Below are 16,986 nucleotides of genomic sequence, written 5' to 3'. Positions count from 1 at the left end.
TGTGTGTCCATTGAGGCATAAAGTGGAGAATAAAGTGCATTGTACTTTCTCATCAGCACTATGTGGACCACATCTTTCTTTTCCTGCATCACCAACACTAAGTCAGCTGTGTGCCGCTTGTATGTATGATCTACTTGTAGCAAGGGTGGCTCTTGCTTTGGTGAGAGGCTAACCTGAAGGAGAAGGAGGAGGAAAGTATCAGGGGTACTTCCACTAACCTGACACTGTGCAAGCATTAATGCTTGACTCTGAAGAGAGAGCCAACAGTAAACAGCACAAAAAACGTCCAATAAAGCCAAATGCCCTTAGCCAGGCATGGTTGCACATTCCTATAATCTCAGTACGTGGGAGGCTGAGATGAGAAGATCGGGGCTTCAAGAGATTAGTTAACACAGTGTTTTGAGGCCAGCCTGAGCTACATGAGACACTGCCTACAAAAAAATAAAAAGAAAGAAAAGGAAAAGGGGGAAAAAGTGCTGTAAGGCTATTTTTACTTCTTAAGTCTCTGTAGTTGTGTGTGTGTGCGTGCGCGTGTGTGCGCGCGCGCGCGCGCGCGCGCGCGCGCGCTGTCTGCCTCTGGGCATCATTGCTGGGAACTGAATTGGGTCTTCTGGAATAACAGCAAGGGCTCTTTATTATAGAGCCATCTCTCCGGGCTCAGACATTTTTATAATGGATCAACTTTTACTCAAAGTCTCCTGTAGTAATGTCTTTATTCTGAGTAAACTTTCTCCTCTATAGGATAAGTTTATGGAGTAACAATGCAATAACAGCCAATTAACTAGTCATTGAAATTAACTCATTTTTATGGGTGACAGCCTATACTTTGAAAGAGGAAAAAAATTAATTGAAATTCATAATACTGCAATAAATCAATTGTGGGGATGTAGCTCAGTAGTAGAGCGTTTGTCCAGGATGCCCCAGGACCTAGGTTTGTTCCCAGCAACAACAAAAAAGAAAAAAAAAAAAGATGTGGGGAGGAAAAATTGTCTAGCCATCATCCATCTTTAAAAATTAGGAAAATAGTTGGGCAGTGGTGGCACACACCTTTAATCCCAGCACTTGGGAGGCAGAGCCAGGCGGATCTCTGCGAGTTCGAGGCCAGTCTGGTCTACAGAGCGAGTTCCAGGAAAGGTGAAAAGCTACACAGAGAAACCCTGTCTCGAAAAACCAAAAAAAAAAAAAAAATAATAATAATAATAATAATAAAAGGAAAATAATGCTTTTAAACATGAGTTTTGTTCATATTAATACACAAAAGAGAAGTTGATCTCTACTAATTCTATAAACTGGAATTATATGCTAGACATTAACCTGCATCATCAAAAGAAATGTATTTCATCTAACTTTGTAATATTTGTTTAGCAAAAAGACAGTTTTACACAGTCTTACAAGTAGTTAACCCAGTGAGATCACTATAAGTTCAAAACACTGGCACCTTTGAGGATACACACAGCTGCACTTTGAGAGGCCTCTCAACGCTCTGGGAAGCTGTGGAATCTCTTGTCTTTCCCTGGAAAAGTATTTATAGACTATGATTGGCAAGTGTTCCTCGGCCTGACTGCATACTCAGATTGCCTGGGAAGCTGTTAGACTAGTTAATATCCAAGCTGTATCCATGACTAATTAATTAAGAATCTCTGTAAATGGGGACCCAGTCGTGGATGTGTTAAAGCTGCCTAGTAATTGATTCCAATGTGTAGGGAAGACTTGCAACCACTAGTATAGATTCTGTGGCTTAGGCACTTCTCATGATTCTGCTCTCTCGATGTTTGATGACTCCGTGTATAAAAAGGGTGAAGTGCCTTTTCTGAGCCTGGAGAACTGAGTTAAAGTAGATAACCAAAATGATATTAACCCTAAGGCATTCCTTCTGTGACTACTCATTTCAAATCTACAAAAACATGTTCCTTTATAGTTTCGAAGATTAGGATAAAGTGTATGGCTACCTCAGTAAAGCATCCAATTCTTAGACATTGGGGTAGCTTTATTTTATGCGTATGAGTATTTTGCCTGCGTGTGTGTGCATCACATGTGTGCCTGGTGCCAGTGGAGTAAGGAGAGGGCATTGGATCCCCTGGAACTGGAGTTACAGACAGTTGTGAGCTACCATGTGGCTGCTGGGATTAAAAGCTGTATCCTGTAGAAGAGCAGCCTGGTGCTGTTAACCGCTGAGCCATCTCACCGGCCCAAGGATGGCTCTTTCTTGTTTGTTTGTTTGTTTGTTTGTGCTCTTTACTACTTCCCGGATGAAGAGAACACTCCGATTTTGTTTGCTTACATGCTGGCTTCAAAGCTGGGATCTTTGACATGTCAGATAGGCACTCCTCCTACCACTGAGCTATACCCTCAGCCCTAATTTCACTTTGTGTGTGGGTGTGAGTGTGAATGTGCGAATGTATGGAGGCCAGAGGTCAACCTCTGTCCTCACTCCTCAGAAGCCAGCAATCTTGGGTTTTGAGACAGGGTCTCCCACTAAGATCTGGGTCTCTCTGACTAGCTTAGGCTGACTGATCCTCTTTCTCCTTCCCCGGTTCCAGGATTACAAGGGTACCACCAAGCTTTTTATGTGGGTGCTAGGGGTCACACTCAGGTCCTCATGCCTACATGGCAAGCCCTTTATCAACTGAGCCATCTCCCTACATCCTGAACCCTCATTTAGAATGACATCTACAGTATTCCTATGCGCATATTGTTGAGTATATCAAACGCAGAGTTTTTATAGCCTGCTTTGCATGCATATTCTAGTATCCCTTTGACAATGACTCTCTTCTGTATTTTATCTCTTCATAACCTTTTTTTAAAAACAGAGTCTCATGGAGCCCCAGTTGGCCTTTGAGCCTCAACTCACTATGTAATGGAGGATGGCCTTGAACTTATGGTCCTCCTGCCTCCTCCTCCCTAAATAATACAGTTACAGGCGTGCACACCATAGTCTCAGTTTGAGGGATAATAGCTTGGTAGTGCTGGGGATTGAGATCAAAGTTTTTATTCCAAATAGTTCCACTCTGACTCCTTCCGGAATGCTTCTCTTTTTCATACATCTATTAGCGATGCCACTCTGCCTCCCTCCCTGAGCTGTGACCCCTGAAGAGAGGCAATGTTGAGTCAGTCTTTGCAGCGCGTTAATCCCGACCCCTTCCCCACAGTCGGCACCCGAGTGGTGAAGTCGGCTCACAAACACTGCAGCAACCACTCGAGAATGCACATCGGTCTGATCGGAAGTGAGTGACAGGCATCATCCTTTTCTCCTTCTCCAGGCTTGTATTTCAGCAATCGGAAAAGCTTGCGAAGATGGAAAGCCAGTACCAGTTACTGCAAACAGAAGGCGGCGAGCTTCAAGGACTGCGGAATAAAATCAGTTTGATTTCAGACAAGGTAAACCATTTCCAGCTGGGCCTGACGGCGCACACCTTTAATCCCCGCACTCTGTAGGCTGAGGCAGGCAGATCTCTGTGAGTTCAAGTCTGGCCTGGTCTACATAGCAAATTCCTGACCAGCCATGGCTCAACAAACAAACAAGTATAGTTGATCTTTAGATATGAAAATATAATATGGAGGGATTGGGGATTTAGCTCAGCGGTAGAGCACTTGCCTAGCAAGCGCAAGGCCCTGGGTTCGGTCCTCAGCTCTGAAATATATATATATATATATAATGAGCCAGGCAGTAGTGGCACACACCTGTAATCCCAGCACAACAAATATAAAGCATGGTCTCTTCCTGGAAGGAATTTAGAGCTATTTACCTGGCCAATTAACCAGCCCTTTGAGGCAGATTTCAGTCACATTAAGCTTCCCCCCTACTCTCCTGACTTCTTACCTCTCCTCTGAACATTCGTTGTGTGTTGAGTCTGTCCTCACACTGATGTCACCCTTCTGGGTTTTTTAATGGTTTGCTTGTTTGTTTGTTTTTTGACTCCCGTACTTCTGATTGTTAACATTTAGAACAAACACTGCATCTTTCCTGTCTCTCTAACACCTAGAAACAGAGCTAGCTCCTAGAGGATGCTCATAGTTCTCATCAGGACCCTAGACTGTCTGATCAGAAGATCTAAAGCATCGTCTGCTCCATCCAGTTAATATTTTATCAGCAGCATCTTGCACAAGGTCTGGCAAAAGTGAACACTCACGGCACTGTATGTGGCAACCGATAATACAATAGGTACCGCAAGATGTTCTGACTATTAGAACCAGGGCTGTGGACTTGGCTTAGAAGTATTAGGAATCATCTAAGGTTTGTTTTGTTTTATTTTGTTTTGTTTTTCGAGACAGGGTTTCTCTTGTGTAGTTTTGGTGCCTGTCCTGGATCTCGCTCTGTAGACCAGGCTGGCCTCAAACTCACAGAGATCCACCTGGCTCTGCCTCCCAAATACTGGGATTAAAGGTGTGCGCCACCACCGCCCAGCTAAGTTTTTTTTAAATGTTGCCCCATGATGTGCTTAGTAGTTTTCAAAGCTTAATCTGTTAAGTAGTATGTAAAATGATTTAGAGAGGACATGAATAATAGATAGTACTTCTGGGAGACTATGCTTGGGCACTGAAGTCTGGATCAGGACTCCACCAAGTGTTTCCATATGTCTCCCCTTGTTCTAGTGTGTGCAGATTGCTTTGCTTCCTAAGTAAGCTGCTGCAGGGCAGAACTGTGCCCTCTTCAGTGTTCTGTCTCAGGACAGTGCTGCAAACACTTGAAAGCTGAATCATCATGTCTAGGTCTTTTCGTCATCTCTAAAGCTTTTATCTATGTGACGGTGGAGATTATTGAAGTCCATGGCATAGCCCTTCCAAATACCCCAGCCCATTCTAAGGAGTCCCGCAGGCTTACACTGCCATTTGATGTAGCTTGTCTCAACTACTGTTATAAAAATTCATTTCTGCCTTTTTGCCATCTACTTCTAGTTCTTTGTCCACAAGAGGTTAGCGAAAATAATAATAGCAATTCAGCCAGAAACTTCCAAAAGCATAGGTTTCAGAAGAGGTAGCAAATTTTACACAGTTGCACTTCTTCCCTAAAAGCCAAATAGCCATAAAAATGACATCTGCGTTACTTTCCATTGTCATGAAAAAAGAAACTCCAATATACTTCAGAAAATGTTAACATCATTTCTTTTGACTTTGCCCTCATGACAAAGATATGTTGAATAACTAGGACTGTGAGTTCAAGTATACATTTTTCCAACATAGGGCTACTCTATTAAATTTGTTAAAAACTACTAATGATAAATGTTTCTGTCCGTGTGATTCTGATGGACTTAGATATTTTAGGTGTCTTTGGGATTTGAACCTTGTATGTGTTATGCTTCTGATTGTTAACATGTTTCTCTAATATAAAAATGATTAAGTGGCTCGGGGTTGTTTGTGTCATAAATGCAGCTTGAGTCTACCGAAAGTATCCTGCAGGAAGCTACATCAACCATGGCTCTGATGGCCCAGTTTGAACAGGAAGTAGCTGGCCTCCAAAGATCCATACAGGACATTGAGAATAGTGAAGAGATGCTCACACAAAAGATGCAAAACCTTAATGAGAAATTCCAGAACATTACAGATTTCTGGAAGAGAACTCTGGCAGAAATGAGCAATAATACAGCCACTTTCAAATCAGAAGCAAAGCATATACATTCTCAAGTAACCATGAAAATTAACTCAGCTGAGCAAGAATTGAAATTGCTCACTGACCGGCTGAGAGATTTGGAAGACAGCACCCTGCGAAACGTGAGAACAGTAAGCAGGCAAGAAGAGGAAGACCTTCTCCGAGTGCAGGCGCAGCTGAGCTCTGATTCGGAAGCAGTTGAGAAGCTGCAGGAAGCCCAGCACGCTCTCCTAGCCAGAGAGGAAGATCTGACCGGTAAACTCTCCAACTACGGACCCAAAGTTGAGGAGTGCAAGGCACATTTGCCGGCTGTGGAAAATGCGGTCCACTCCATTCTCAGAGTCTCTCAGGATCTGATGGGGACAGAAAAGAAAATGGAAGACCTGACTCTGCAGATGTTTAACATGGAAGATGACATGCTAAGGGCGGTGTCTGATATAATGGAGATGCAGAAGACCCTGGAGGGGATTCAGTACGACAACAGCATCTTAAAGATGCAGAACGAACTGGTTGTTCTGAAAGGGAAAGTTCACGATTTCATAACCTACTCAAGTGCAAGAGAGAAGGGGACTTTGGGGAAATATGACCTAGAAAACAAGGGAGCTGGTGATTATTAGGGTTCCTGCACACTTTTGGTGGACTATATTATTCAGTGGAAATCAGTCAGTTCTATGTTTTTTCAGTCATTTTTCTCTGCCTCGCTTTATAGAGAATAAGTGGAGTATGGTCCGTATGGAGTGTGCACATAATCACAGTTCTCTCTTTTTAAGCTCTAAAACTTATTTTAACCATTTTAAATAGAAATAGTTCTGCGGGGAGGTGGTGGCACATACCTTTAATCCCAGCACGCAGAGGCAGCAGCAGGCAGATCTCTGAGTTCGAGGCCAGCCTGGTCTACAGGGGGAGTTCCAGGACAGCCAGGACTACACAGAGAAACACTTTCTCAGAAAAAAAGAAAGAAAAAGAAACAGAAAGAAAGAAATAGTTCTAAAATATATATTGCTCTACTTTTTAGGCAATATATTTAATATCTACATGTTTTTCCAATAGTTAATAGACGTTATTATGAATTGCAGTTTTTGTTTTTTTCCGAGACAGGGTTTCTCTGTGTAGCTTTGCACCTTTGCTGGAACTCACTTGGTAGCCCAGGCTGGCCTCGAACTCACAGAGATCTGCCTGCCTCTGCCTCCCGAGTGCTGGGATTAAAGGCGTGCGCCACCACTGCCCGGCTTGAATTGCATGTATTATACTAGAGATATATAGAGAGAGACATAGATATCTCTATATAGATAACTATGGCAAATATTGAGACGGTTTACCATTTCACTATGTGACCCGAGTTTTCCGTTTTTCAAAGCTGTGTCTGTTTCTCATGCTTTTTCTGCCTCCTGCTCTTGCAGTCAGTTGGTAGCACACCTGCCTCTGCCAGCTTCTCACATTCAGACGACAAGTTCCTAGGAATTTCACGTCAAGTGGAAGGTAATAGGCCTGCAGGAGAGCCCGGGGCTCTTCTCTGAGGTAACGCCAGGTTCTCAGAACTATGGCGCCTGGGAAGTAGTTCCCTTTTTGCAAAGGTTCTAAACTGTGTTACAGACACTTAGAAGTTTAACATGTGAGTAAATGTCTTCTTACTTTGTCCTCATTAATATCTTCTACTGACTGGTTATGCTTTGAAGCATGAGCGTATGGAGTGCCTTTGTGTGCCGACTTTAATTTCTAAAGCTTGAATTGTGTGTCACTGGAGTTCACTAAATACAGCTAATAGATACTTAAAATACAAATACGCAGTAAGCCTGTGCCTGCTTTAAAGATAAAACAACGTAACAATAAATTGTGATGATTATGACATATTTATGTCATTATTTTACAGATTCCCCAACTTATGAAACTGTTTGTTTTACATACTGATTTTATTTTTTTTAAAAAATTAGAGCTGGAGCTAGACTTGGTGGCGCACACCTTTAATCCCAGCACTCAGGAGGCAGAGGCAAGCAGATCTGAGTTCAAGGCCAGCCTGGTCTACACAGTGAGACTGTGTCTCAGATATTAATAATAATAATAATAATAATAATAATAATAATAATAAGGCCAGGAGATAGCTCAGCAGGTGAAGCGCTTGCTGTGAAAGCGTGAGGCTTGAGTCCACCCGGCACTGACATGAGAAGGTGGGTCCTTTAATCCCAGCCCTGGAAGGCAGAGCCAGAATGCAAATATCACATGAGAAAACTATTGAAATATCTGTGTCTATGTATCACTCTAAGAAATTTGCCAAGCCAGGCAGTAGTGTTACACACCTTTAATCCCAACACTCAGGAGGCAGAGGCAGGCAGGTCTCTGTGAGTTTGAGGCCAGCCCGGTCTACAGAGAGAGATCCAGGACAGCCAGGGCTACACAGGGAAACCTGCTGGTGGCATGTCAGAGGAGCTTCGGATGGCAGTTGACTTCAGGGTGTCAGCCCATCAGGAGTCGATCCCTGATGGGTGAATCTCGGATAGGCAAGGCCCCAAGACCACAGGCTCCAGAGTGTCTTTTGTTCTGCTGTTCCTTCACATGTTTGCTGCTGCCATCTTTCTCTGGTGTCTGGCATGGTGTGAACAGGTGTGGGGAGATCCCCACTGCCTGTAATGTAGTGTGTTTATCTCATGGAAACATCCCGTTCTACTGGGCATTTTTTACCTGTGGATTATTATGAAGATGATTTCTTCTTAGGCTGTACTGTCTAATTGATAATAATAATGCTAGTTTAAATAGAGTTTTTATGAGAAAAAATAAAACAAGGAAGTGTCACACAGCTAGAACATATAAGTTTCTATTGAGGAGTCATATAGACTGTGGCTCAAGTTAATGATTAAGAAAAAAATGATTGAGTCCCAGTAGCCCAGCTAATTTAAATTATTTTAATCTTAATGTTGGGAGGTATGTTTACAGGTTTCAGAGTGCATCATAGCTGAAACAAAGCTGTAGCTGAAGCTGACAGAGATCTCAAAATTGTAATCAAAGCAATTAATAAACTGTTTTGGCTATGGGAGGGCAGTAGCATAAACCCTGTCTAGAAAAAAAACAAAAAACAAAAAAAGAAATTTGCACTGGGGCTGAAGAGGTGACTCAGTGGTTAAGAGCACTGGTTGTTCTTGCAGAGGACCTGGGTTTGATTCCCAGCCTTCACATGATGGCTCACAACCATCTGTAACTCGGCTTCCAGGGTATCTGGCACACTCTTTTGACTTCTGCAAACACCAGGCATGGCATGCATGTGGTGCACAACATATCCATATATATATATATATATATATATATATATATATCATATGCATAAAATAAAATAAGTGTTTTTTATTTCTTATTTATCAAAATTGTCATTGGAGAGGTCTAGATACATTTAATGAATCTTCCTTTGTTTCTCTTTTGTGTATTTTAGAGCTTTTTATTTTATTTTTGAGACAAGGTCTCAGTATGTACCCCAATTAGTCTTAACTCACCATCTTCGTGCTTCTGCATTTCAGGTGATAGGGGTCACAGGTATATGCAATGACACAGACTGCATTTTGTTGTGCTTTATGAAAACTGCCAATATTCTAATATACATTTTTGTATCTCTGTAATTGATAATAAATTTTATATCAATTAGCTTATACAGAGTACTGTCCATTTGTTTAAAATTTTCAGCACAGATAAAGCAGTTTTACAGCTAGGCATGGTAGTGCATGTCTGTAACTCCAGGTTGAAGCAGGAAGAGTCCAAGTTCACGGCCAAGCTGGGCTACATAGCAGAACACTAACAACAAAAATCTTGCAGAATGAAAGGCTGAAGAGATAGCTCTGTGGTTAAGAGGGCTCCTGCAGAGAACCAGAGTTCAGTTCCCAGTGCCCACAAAAAGCTGTTCACAATCTCCTGTGACTCCAGCCCTGGGGGATCAGTGCCCTTTTTGGCCCCCATAGGCACTGGCTGCTCTTCCAGAGGACCTGGATCCTATTCCTGGCATCCACATGGCAGTTGACAACTGGAATTCCAGTTCCAAGGCGCTCATTGCTCCTTTCTGACCTCCACAAGCACCAGACACGCAAGTGGTACATAGACACACCTGCAGACGAAACACCATACACGTAGTATACTAAAAGAATGTTTTAATGATTTATTTATTACAGACAGTGTTCTGCCTGCATGTATGCCTGCAGGCCAGAAGAGGGCACCAGATCTCATGATAGATGGTTGCTGGCACTTGAACTCAGGAACTCTGGAAGAGCAGCCAGTGCTCTTAGCCTCTGAGCCATCTCTCCAGCCCATAAAAGAATAAAATTACAGAAGGGGCTGGAGAGATGGCTCAGCTGACAGAGTGTCTGCCTAGCATTCCTGAAGCACTGGGTTCCATTCCCAGCCAGCACTGCATAAAACCAGGCCTGAACACCTGGGAGATGGAAGCCAGAAGATCATAAATTCAAGGTCATCCTCAACTACATGGAGAGCTCAAGGTCAGCCTGTCTCTACATACACATATGCATACATGCATACTTATAAATAATTTAAAGGGATAGCTAGGGATGTAGCTGAGAGAAGAGCACCTGCCTGTCCTATGCAGGGTCCTGAACTTGATCTCCAGTACTAAAAAGGAAGGGAGGGAAGGAGAGTGTAGGGGGAAATAAACAAAGGACTTTGCCGTTTCTAGCCTGTTAGCACACTGTATTGAGTTTCCATTTTAGAAGTTCATAATAAATCCTCTTCCAAGTCACCAAATGAGCCAAAGCGGCTCCCTAGTGACGAGGCCTCCTAAGAGAACGAGCTCGTTCTGAGACATCTCAGTCAGCCATACTGTTAAGCTGTGCTTACTCCACAGAGGTAGATACACGAGCAACTGGCAGCCTAGAGATAAAATAGCCAAGGGAGCCTTCTGTTCCTCTCACCCATGGGACACTCTTCAGCAAGTAAGTGTACTGCAAAAGGTGAACCCTAAAAATAAAATAGTTTGCAATTGCTAGATTTCCTTTCTGTTTGTAGCTACTCATTAATGTCATACTTGGAATAACTTCATCACAAGCTGACTTCTCTACCAAAAGCACCCTCTGGGTCACCTACTCCACCAATCATTGATGGAGCATAAAGCTATTGAAGAGGAAAAATAAATAGATGCTGAAATCAAGCATGTAATGGAGCAAAGAGGGGGGCTTGCTACCTTGAGTTAAATGGTCTACCTCATTTCAGCAGATCACTGTAACCCTTCTGTGGGAGAATATTTTTTCGGGTGTGTTACTTTTGTTTATGCTGCATTTGTTTAACTCTGTGAAGCTGTGCGACTGTGCCTGTCTAAAACACCTGATGGTCTAATGAAGAACTGAACGGCCAATAGTGAGGCAGGAGAAAGGATAGGCGGGGCTGGCAGGCAGAAGAAAGAGATGGAGGGGGGAAGAAGAGCTAGTAGCCAGAGAAGGAGGAGGACTCCAGCGGCCAGTCACCCCGCTATACAGCAAGCCATGGAGTACGAGTAAGATTTACAGAAGGATGGGCCGGGCGGTGGTGGCGCACGCCTTTAATCCCAGCACTCGGGAGGCAGAGGCAGGCGGATCTTTGTGAGTTCAAGGCCAGCCTGGGCTACCAAGTGAGTTCCAGGAAAGGCGCAAAGCTACACAGAGAAACCCTGTCTCAAAAAACCAAAAAAAAAAAAAAAAAAAAAAAAGATTTACAGAAGGAAGAGAACGGAAAAGCCCGGAGGCAAAAGGTTGACGGGGCAATTTAAGTTAAGGAAAGCTGGCTAGAAACAAGAGAAGCTAAGGCTGGGCATTCATAATTAAAAATAAGCTTCCATGTGTGATTTATTTGGGAGCTGGGTGGCGGGTCCTCCCACAAAAAGAGTAACCACACACACACAAAAAAACACCCTTCTGTTACAGTCACTGCTTTTTAAATCTTCGTTCAAAATACTATTCTGGGAACTAGGGATATAGATCAGTGGGTAAAGCTGAGAACCCGAGTTTGGATCCCCAATCACATAAAATTTGGGTGTAGAGGGGTACAGATGGCTTAGTGTTTAAGAATGCTTGTAGAGGTCTCGGTTTGGTTCCCAGTACCCACAGGGAGACTCACAGCTCCCTGTAATTCCATTTCCAAGACATCTGAGGCCCTTGTCTGGCCCACATGGCTCCTGATCTATGTAATATACCCAAACTAACACAGGTATACACATGTAAAAAAAAAAAAAAAAAAAAAAAAAAACTTTTTTCTTTTTTTTTTCTTTTTTCTTTTTTTTCAAAAATTGGGTATAGAGGCTGGAGAGATGGTTCAGAGGTTCAGAGCACTGCCTGCCTGTTCTTCCAGAGGTCCTGAGTTCAATTCCCAGCAACCATTTAGTGGCTCACAACCATCTATAATGAGATCTGATGCCTTCTTCTGGCATTCAGGCATGCATGCGGACAGAACACTATATACATAATAAATAAATCTTTAAAAAAAAATAGGGTACAGAGTATATGCCCATAATTCCAGCTCTTGATGGAGACAAGATGAACCTAGGAGCCCACTGGCCAGCCAGTCTAGCCAATCGGTGAGCTCCATGTTTATAGAGAGCCCTTGTCTTAAAAAATAAGTTAATGCCATGTGTGGTGGCACAAGCCTTTGATCTCAGTTCTGAGAAGGCAAAGACATCTGGATCTGGTCTACATAGGACATTTAAGGCCAAAGGTACATAGTGAGACCCTGTCTCCACCAAAGAAAAAAAAAAAAAAAAAAAAAAAAAAAAAAAAAAAAAGAAAAAACAAAGAAAGAAAAGAAATATGTGGAGAGCAATAGCAAAAAAACACTTGAAACACACATTGACTTCCGACCCACACACACAAAAGACTATTCTGAGCATATTACATTTTTAACTTAGATTAACTATATATATATGTGTGTGTGTGTGTGTGTGTGTGTGTGTGTGTGTGTTTATCACCTACAAAGGTACCTCTGTAGGCAGGATAATGTTGTGGCATCCCCTGGAGCTGGAGCTACGAGGCTTGTGAGCCACCTAGCATGGGTGCTGAGAACCAAAGTCAGGTCCTCTGCAAGAGCAGCAAGCAGCCTCTCCAGCCTCCCAGTTATATATTCATAAAGCATTTTTAAATGCCTGCAATATCTTAATAAAACTTTTTTTTAAGTGGAGGCATAAGGAGTTTCATACGAGTCAGGACTGCATAGCAAGACTCACGACCATGTCTTTAAATTAAAAAATAAATAAATAAAAATAAAAAATGCTTGCCCTGTACCCGTGTGGAAGACCTTATCTAGCATGCACGAGGCTCTGGTTCTGTCTCCAACACCACAAAGAAAGAAAAGCCAGGAGCTCTCCTCGCCTGTAGTCAGGCTATTCAGAAAGCTAAGACAGATAGAAGGATCATTGGAGTCCAGAAGTTCAAAACCAGCTTGGGCAACAGAGCAAGACCTGTCTAAAAAACAAAACCAACCAAAGCAAAAACAAAAAGAGGTTATGCTGTCTTCTCAGTCCTAAACGATACCAAAGCGCCTCTGGAGAGTTCTTCCCTTCTCTAGCTCCAAAGAACACACATCTCTGTCTTCATTAGCACCCCTGTTACTGTATAGAGGACCAAGGATATAAGAACCATCAAGAAAAGTCATTTCCAATAATGTTTGATGAAATGTCCTGAGTATGTTTATGAATAAGTTTCCTTATTCATTATTAGCAATATACTTGAGTTATTTTAAATCCTCTTTTCTAATTCCTTTTGGAGTTTTGTTTTTTGTTTTTTCAGTGCTGAGATTCAAAACCCAGAGCCCCCCAAAGAGCAGTAAAGTGGAGGGGGGGAACGTGAATTTGAAGTTGAATTTTCAACGTCATATTTTGACTAATTTAATCACTGTGGTATTGTGTTTCCTTATAGTATCAGAAATGTGAGGCTCTCATGGAACAACTAAAGGCTTTTCAAATAATGGCTCGTCTAAAGCTCCTGCAGGAAGAAATCCACGAGATGAAAATTTGGTCTAGCGGCATGACCGAGAAACACGGGATATTGAATAACTCGTTAACAAGTCTTTCTCAAGACATTACAAAAGTAGACCAAGGTACAACTTCCACGGCCAAAGACGTGGGTCTCAAGATTACGAGTGTGAAAACAGATCTCCGCCGCATTTCCGGTTTAGTGACGGAAGTCGCATCCTTAGCGGACTCGGTGCAAGAACTGGAACAGAAGGTCGGGAAAGTAGAAAGGGTGACAATCGAAAACATAGGCGATCTTCTCTCCAGCAGCATCGACCGAACTGCGGCCCTTCGAAAGACTGCGAGTGAAAATTCCAGGAGAATTGACTCGCTCACCAAGGGGCTGGCTGAGCTCCAGGGTGATTTCGACAAGCACACCGACAGATTTTTAAGCTTAGAGAGCGACAGGGCCAAAGTTCTGAAAGCCGTGGCTTTTGCAAATGACCTGAAACCAAAGGTGTACAATCTGAAGAAGGACTTTTTGCGATTGGAACCACTGGTAAATGATTTAACACTACGCATCGGGAGGCTAGGATCTGACTTAATCCAAAGAGAGAAAGAAATTGCTTTCTTAAAGGAGAAAATCTCTAATTTAACGATAGTCCAAGCTGAGATTAAGGATATTAAAGGTGAAATAACACGGATTTCAGATTAGTTTTAAGATTAGAGGTAATTTTTTAAAAAATGATATTTCTGTTCTGCAAAGACTGAGAGTGAGAAGAAATACTGCTATTTTGGAATAAATTCCATTTTGTGTTTGATACTATTTTACCCCATAATATTTTTTTAACTTATTCATATGTATATGTGGCCGTGTGGGTGGGTGTGCAGGCCAGAGAGTGTATTGGATACCCTGGAGCTAGAGTTACAGCCGGTTGTGAGCTATCTGATGTGGGAGCTGGGAACCGAGGTGGGTCTTCTGGAAGAGGAGCAGAGCTGTCTCTCCGGCCTCCAGTAATACAACGAAACAGACTGAACATCTGGATGTACAAAAGAATTGTGGTAGCCGGGCAGTGGTGGCGCACGCCTTTAATCTCAGCACTCAGGAGGTAAAGGCAGATGGATCTCTGTGAGTTCGAGGCCAGAGTAAGTTCCAGGACGGGCACCAAAACTACACAGAGAAACTCTGTCTCGGAAAAAAAAAAAAAAAGAATTATGGTGAAACTTGTAACTGCCCCCTGGCAGACACACCTCTGAGCCTGTGAGGGCATTTCCAGAGAGGCTTAAAAAATGAGATGGGGGCTAGAGAGATGGCTCAGCAGTTAAGAGCACTGGCTGTTCTTCCAAAGGTCCTGAGTTCAATTCCCAGCAACCACATGGTGGCTCACAACCATCTGTAATGAGGTCTGGTACCCTCTTCTGGCCTGCAGGCAAACATGTAGGCAGAACACTGTATACATAATAAATAAATCTTAAAAAAAAAAAAAAAATGAGATGGGAAGGCCCACCCTGAATGTGAGCCATCCCAGGGCTGGGTCCTGAGGAACCAACACACCAGCACTCTGCTTCAGGGCCTCACACTCTGTCAGTTATGATTTCCTGCCAGGATAGGCTGCACCCTCCAATCCTGAGCCCAAATCACCCTACCTTCCCTTTCTGTCAGGAAAGGATATGGTGGTATTTTATTTGTACTGAAATGTGATTTTAATTGTATGTTAATAAATAAAGTTGCCCGGGGGTCAGAGCTATTAGAGCCATAGCAAGAGCATGGGCGGTGGTGGCGCACGCCTTTAATCCCAGCACTTGGTAGACAAAGCTAGGTAGATCTCTGTGTGTTCAGGATACAGCCAGCATTGGAGACACACGCCTTTAATTTCAATACCATAGAAGACCTGGAAGTCTCTACAGACAGGCAGTGATGAGGCAGTCGTGTGTTTGGGTTTACAACCAATGAGAAGGCAGAACAGAAAGTCTATATAAAGACAGACACACAGGAAGTAGGTCCTTTTCGGAGAGGTCTCTTGGCTAGCTGCAGCAGGCGGGTAAGGCTCTTAGCTCTGATCTCTTGGCTTTCTTCTTTGCATTGGTTCTGTGTTTCTTATATAATAAGACGGTTGGTTACATCTGCAAAAGGAGTCTCTCTACACTGCCAGCCCGCAATGGGAATCTGGACAGGGCTAGCTCTGAATCTTGCCTCTCTGGCAGCCAGGAAGCGTATGTGTGGTTAGGACCCGGGCTGAAGAACTTGCCCTCAGGATCATGGCGGCTGGAGTATATATACATTACCCTATCAGAGGAAAAGAAACCAGAAAGGTCACAGCCAGGAAAACAATCTGATAACAGTGGGTCCTTCCTGGCTTAGGGGATGAGGAAAGGGACAAAAGTGTGAACTGCTATTTAAGAAATGCCAAATGGCTACAGTGGTTTCTCAACCTGTAGGTCTCGACCCCTTGGGTTGTATATCAGACATTTACATTATGATTCAGTACAGCAGCAAAGCCACAGTTAGGAAATAGCAATGAAACGCTTCTATGGTTGGGGTCACCACAACGTGAGGAAGGTTGAGGGCCACTGAGCTAGAGAGATGAGGAAAGGAACAACCTGTCTCAGTGTGAGCTGCCGTGTAAGAAACACCCAGGAGGGCGGAGAGATGGCTCCGTGGTAAGAGCACTGGCTACTCTTCCAGAGGACTCCAGGTTTAATTCTCAGCTCCCACACAGGAGCTCACAACTGCCTGTCACTCCAGTACCAGGGCGTCTGGCTCTCTCTTCCAGCTTCTGCAGGTTACCAGGCACTCACATGGTGCACAGACATGCATTCAGGGGGGAAAATATTCATAAATACACAAAAACACACCTAAAAATAATAATTTTTAAAAAAGAAATAAAAATAAAAAAAGAAATAACAACATGAGGGTGACTACAAATAACAGAAATCTGTTCCTCACTGTTCTCGAGGCTCAGAGTCCAAGGGACAGCTTGGTGAGGGGTCTCTGGTTTGTAGAGAGTTCTGTCTCGCTGTGTCCTACACATACCAACTCTTCAGGCGTCTTTCATGAAGGCTCCAATCTTGATCCTGAGGACTATTCCTTGATGACCCAGTTACCTCCCAAATGCCTTATGATGGTAACTAGATCTTATCACATGGATTTTGGAGAAAGAAGCATTCCTAGGAGGTCACCTAAAATGGGTAAGAAAGTAGCATCTAGGGCAGCATTGGTACTAATGGAAGGGTATAAACCAGTGTGGTGCAGGGGGCTGCCAAGCTACAGGGGCTCTGCCTCAACACAGTAGCCGAAGCTACTTGAGGAGAGCCTACATTTAAAACAGCATTAGCAGGCTGTGAAATGGCTGAGAGGCACTTGCCACCAAACCTGATCACCTGAGTTCGATCAGAGAGAACTGACTCCCACAAGCTGTTCACTGATACATACAAGCATGTCATCACACACACACACACTTGAAAAATAGAATAGCATTAGCGATTCTGATTACAGAAA

At 43.2% G+C, this 16,986-nt stretch overlaps 1 protein-coding gene across 2 annotated transcripts in view; it reads left to right on the top strand.

Moving 5' to 3' along the window:
• Nucleotides 1-14,313, top strand: part of LOC114700552 (IKBKB interacting protein) — a 30,039-nt gene extending 15,726 nt beyond the window's left edge. Inside the window, exons 2-3 of one of the 2 annotated variants that reach the window (XM_028880220.2) lie at nt 3,261-3,378; nt 13,453-14,313. In XM_028880220.2, the coding sequence (XP_028736053.1) occupies nt 3,261-3,378; nt 13,453-14,202 (868 nt within the window). In that variant the 3' untranslated portion in view covers nt 14,203-14,313. Of the gene's footprint in view, nt 1-3,260; nt 3,379-5,370; nt 6,446-13,452 lie in introns of those variants that run through there. The other variant, XM_028880221.2, reaches the window with a different exon arrangement.
• The last annotated feature ends 2,673 nt before the right edge of the window (nt 14,314-16,986 follow it).

This window comes from Peromyscus leucopus, chromosome 18 (assembly GCF_004664715.2).
Source record: "Peromyscus leucopus breed LL Stock chromosome 18, UCI_PerLeu_2.1, whole genome shotgun sequence".
In the NCBI taxonomy this organism is placed as follows: Eukaryota; Metazoa; Chordata; class Mammalia; order Rodentia; family Cricetidae; genus Peromyscus; species Peromyscus leucopus.
Note: the sequence above shows the minus strand (reverse complement) of the source record. Positions and strands in the feature narration are given on the sequence as shown.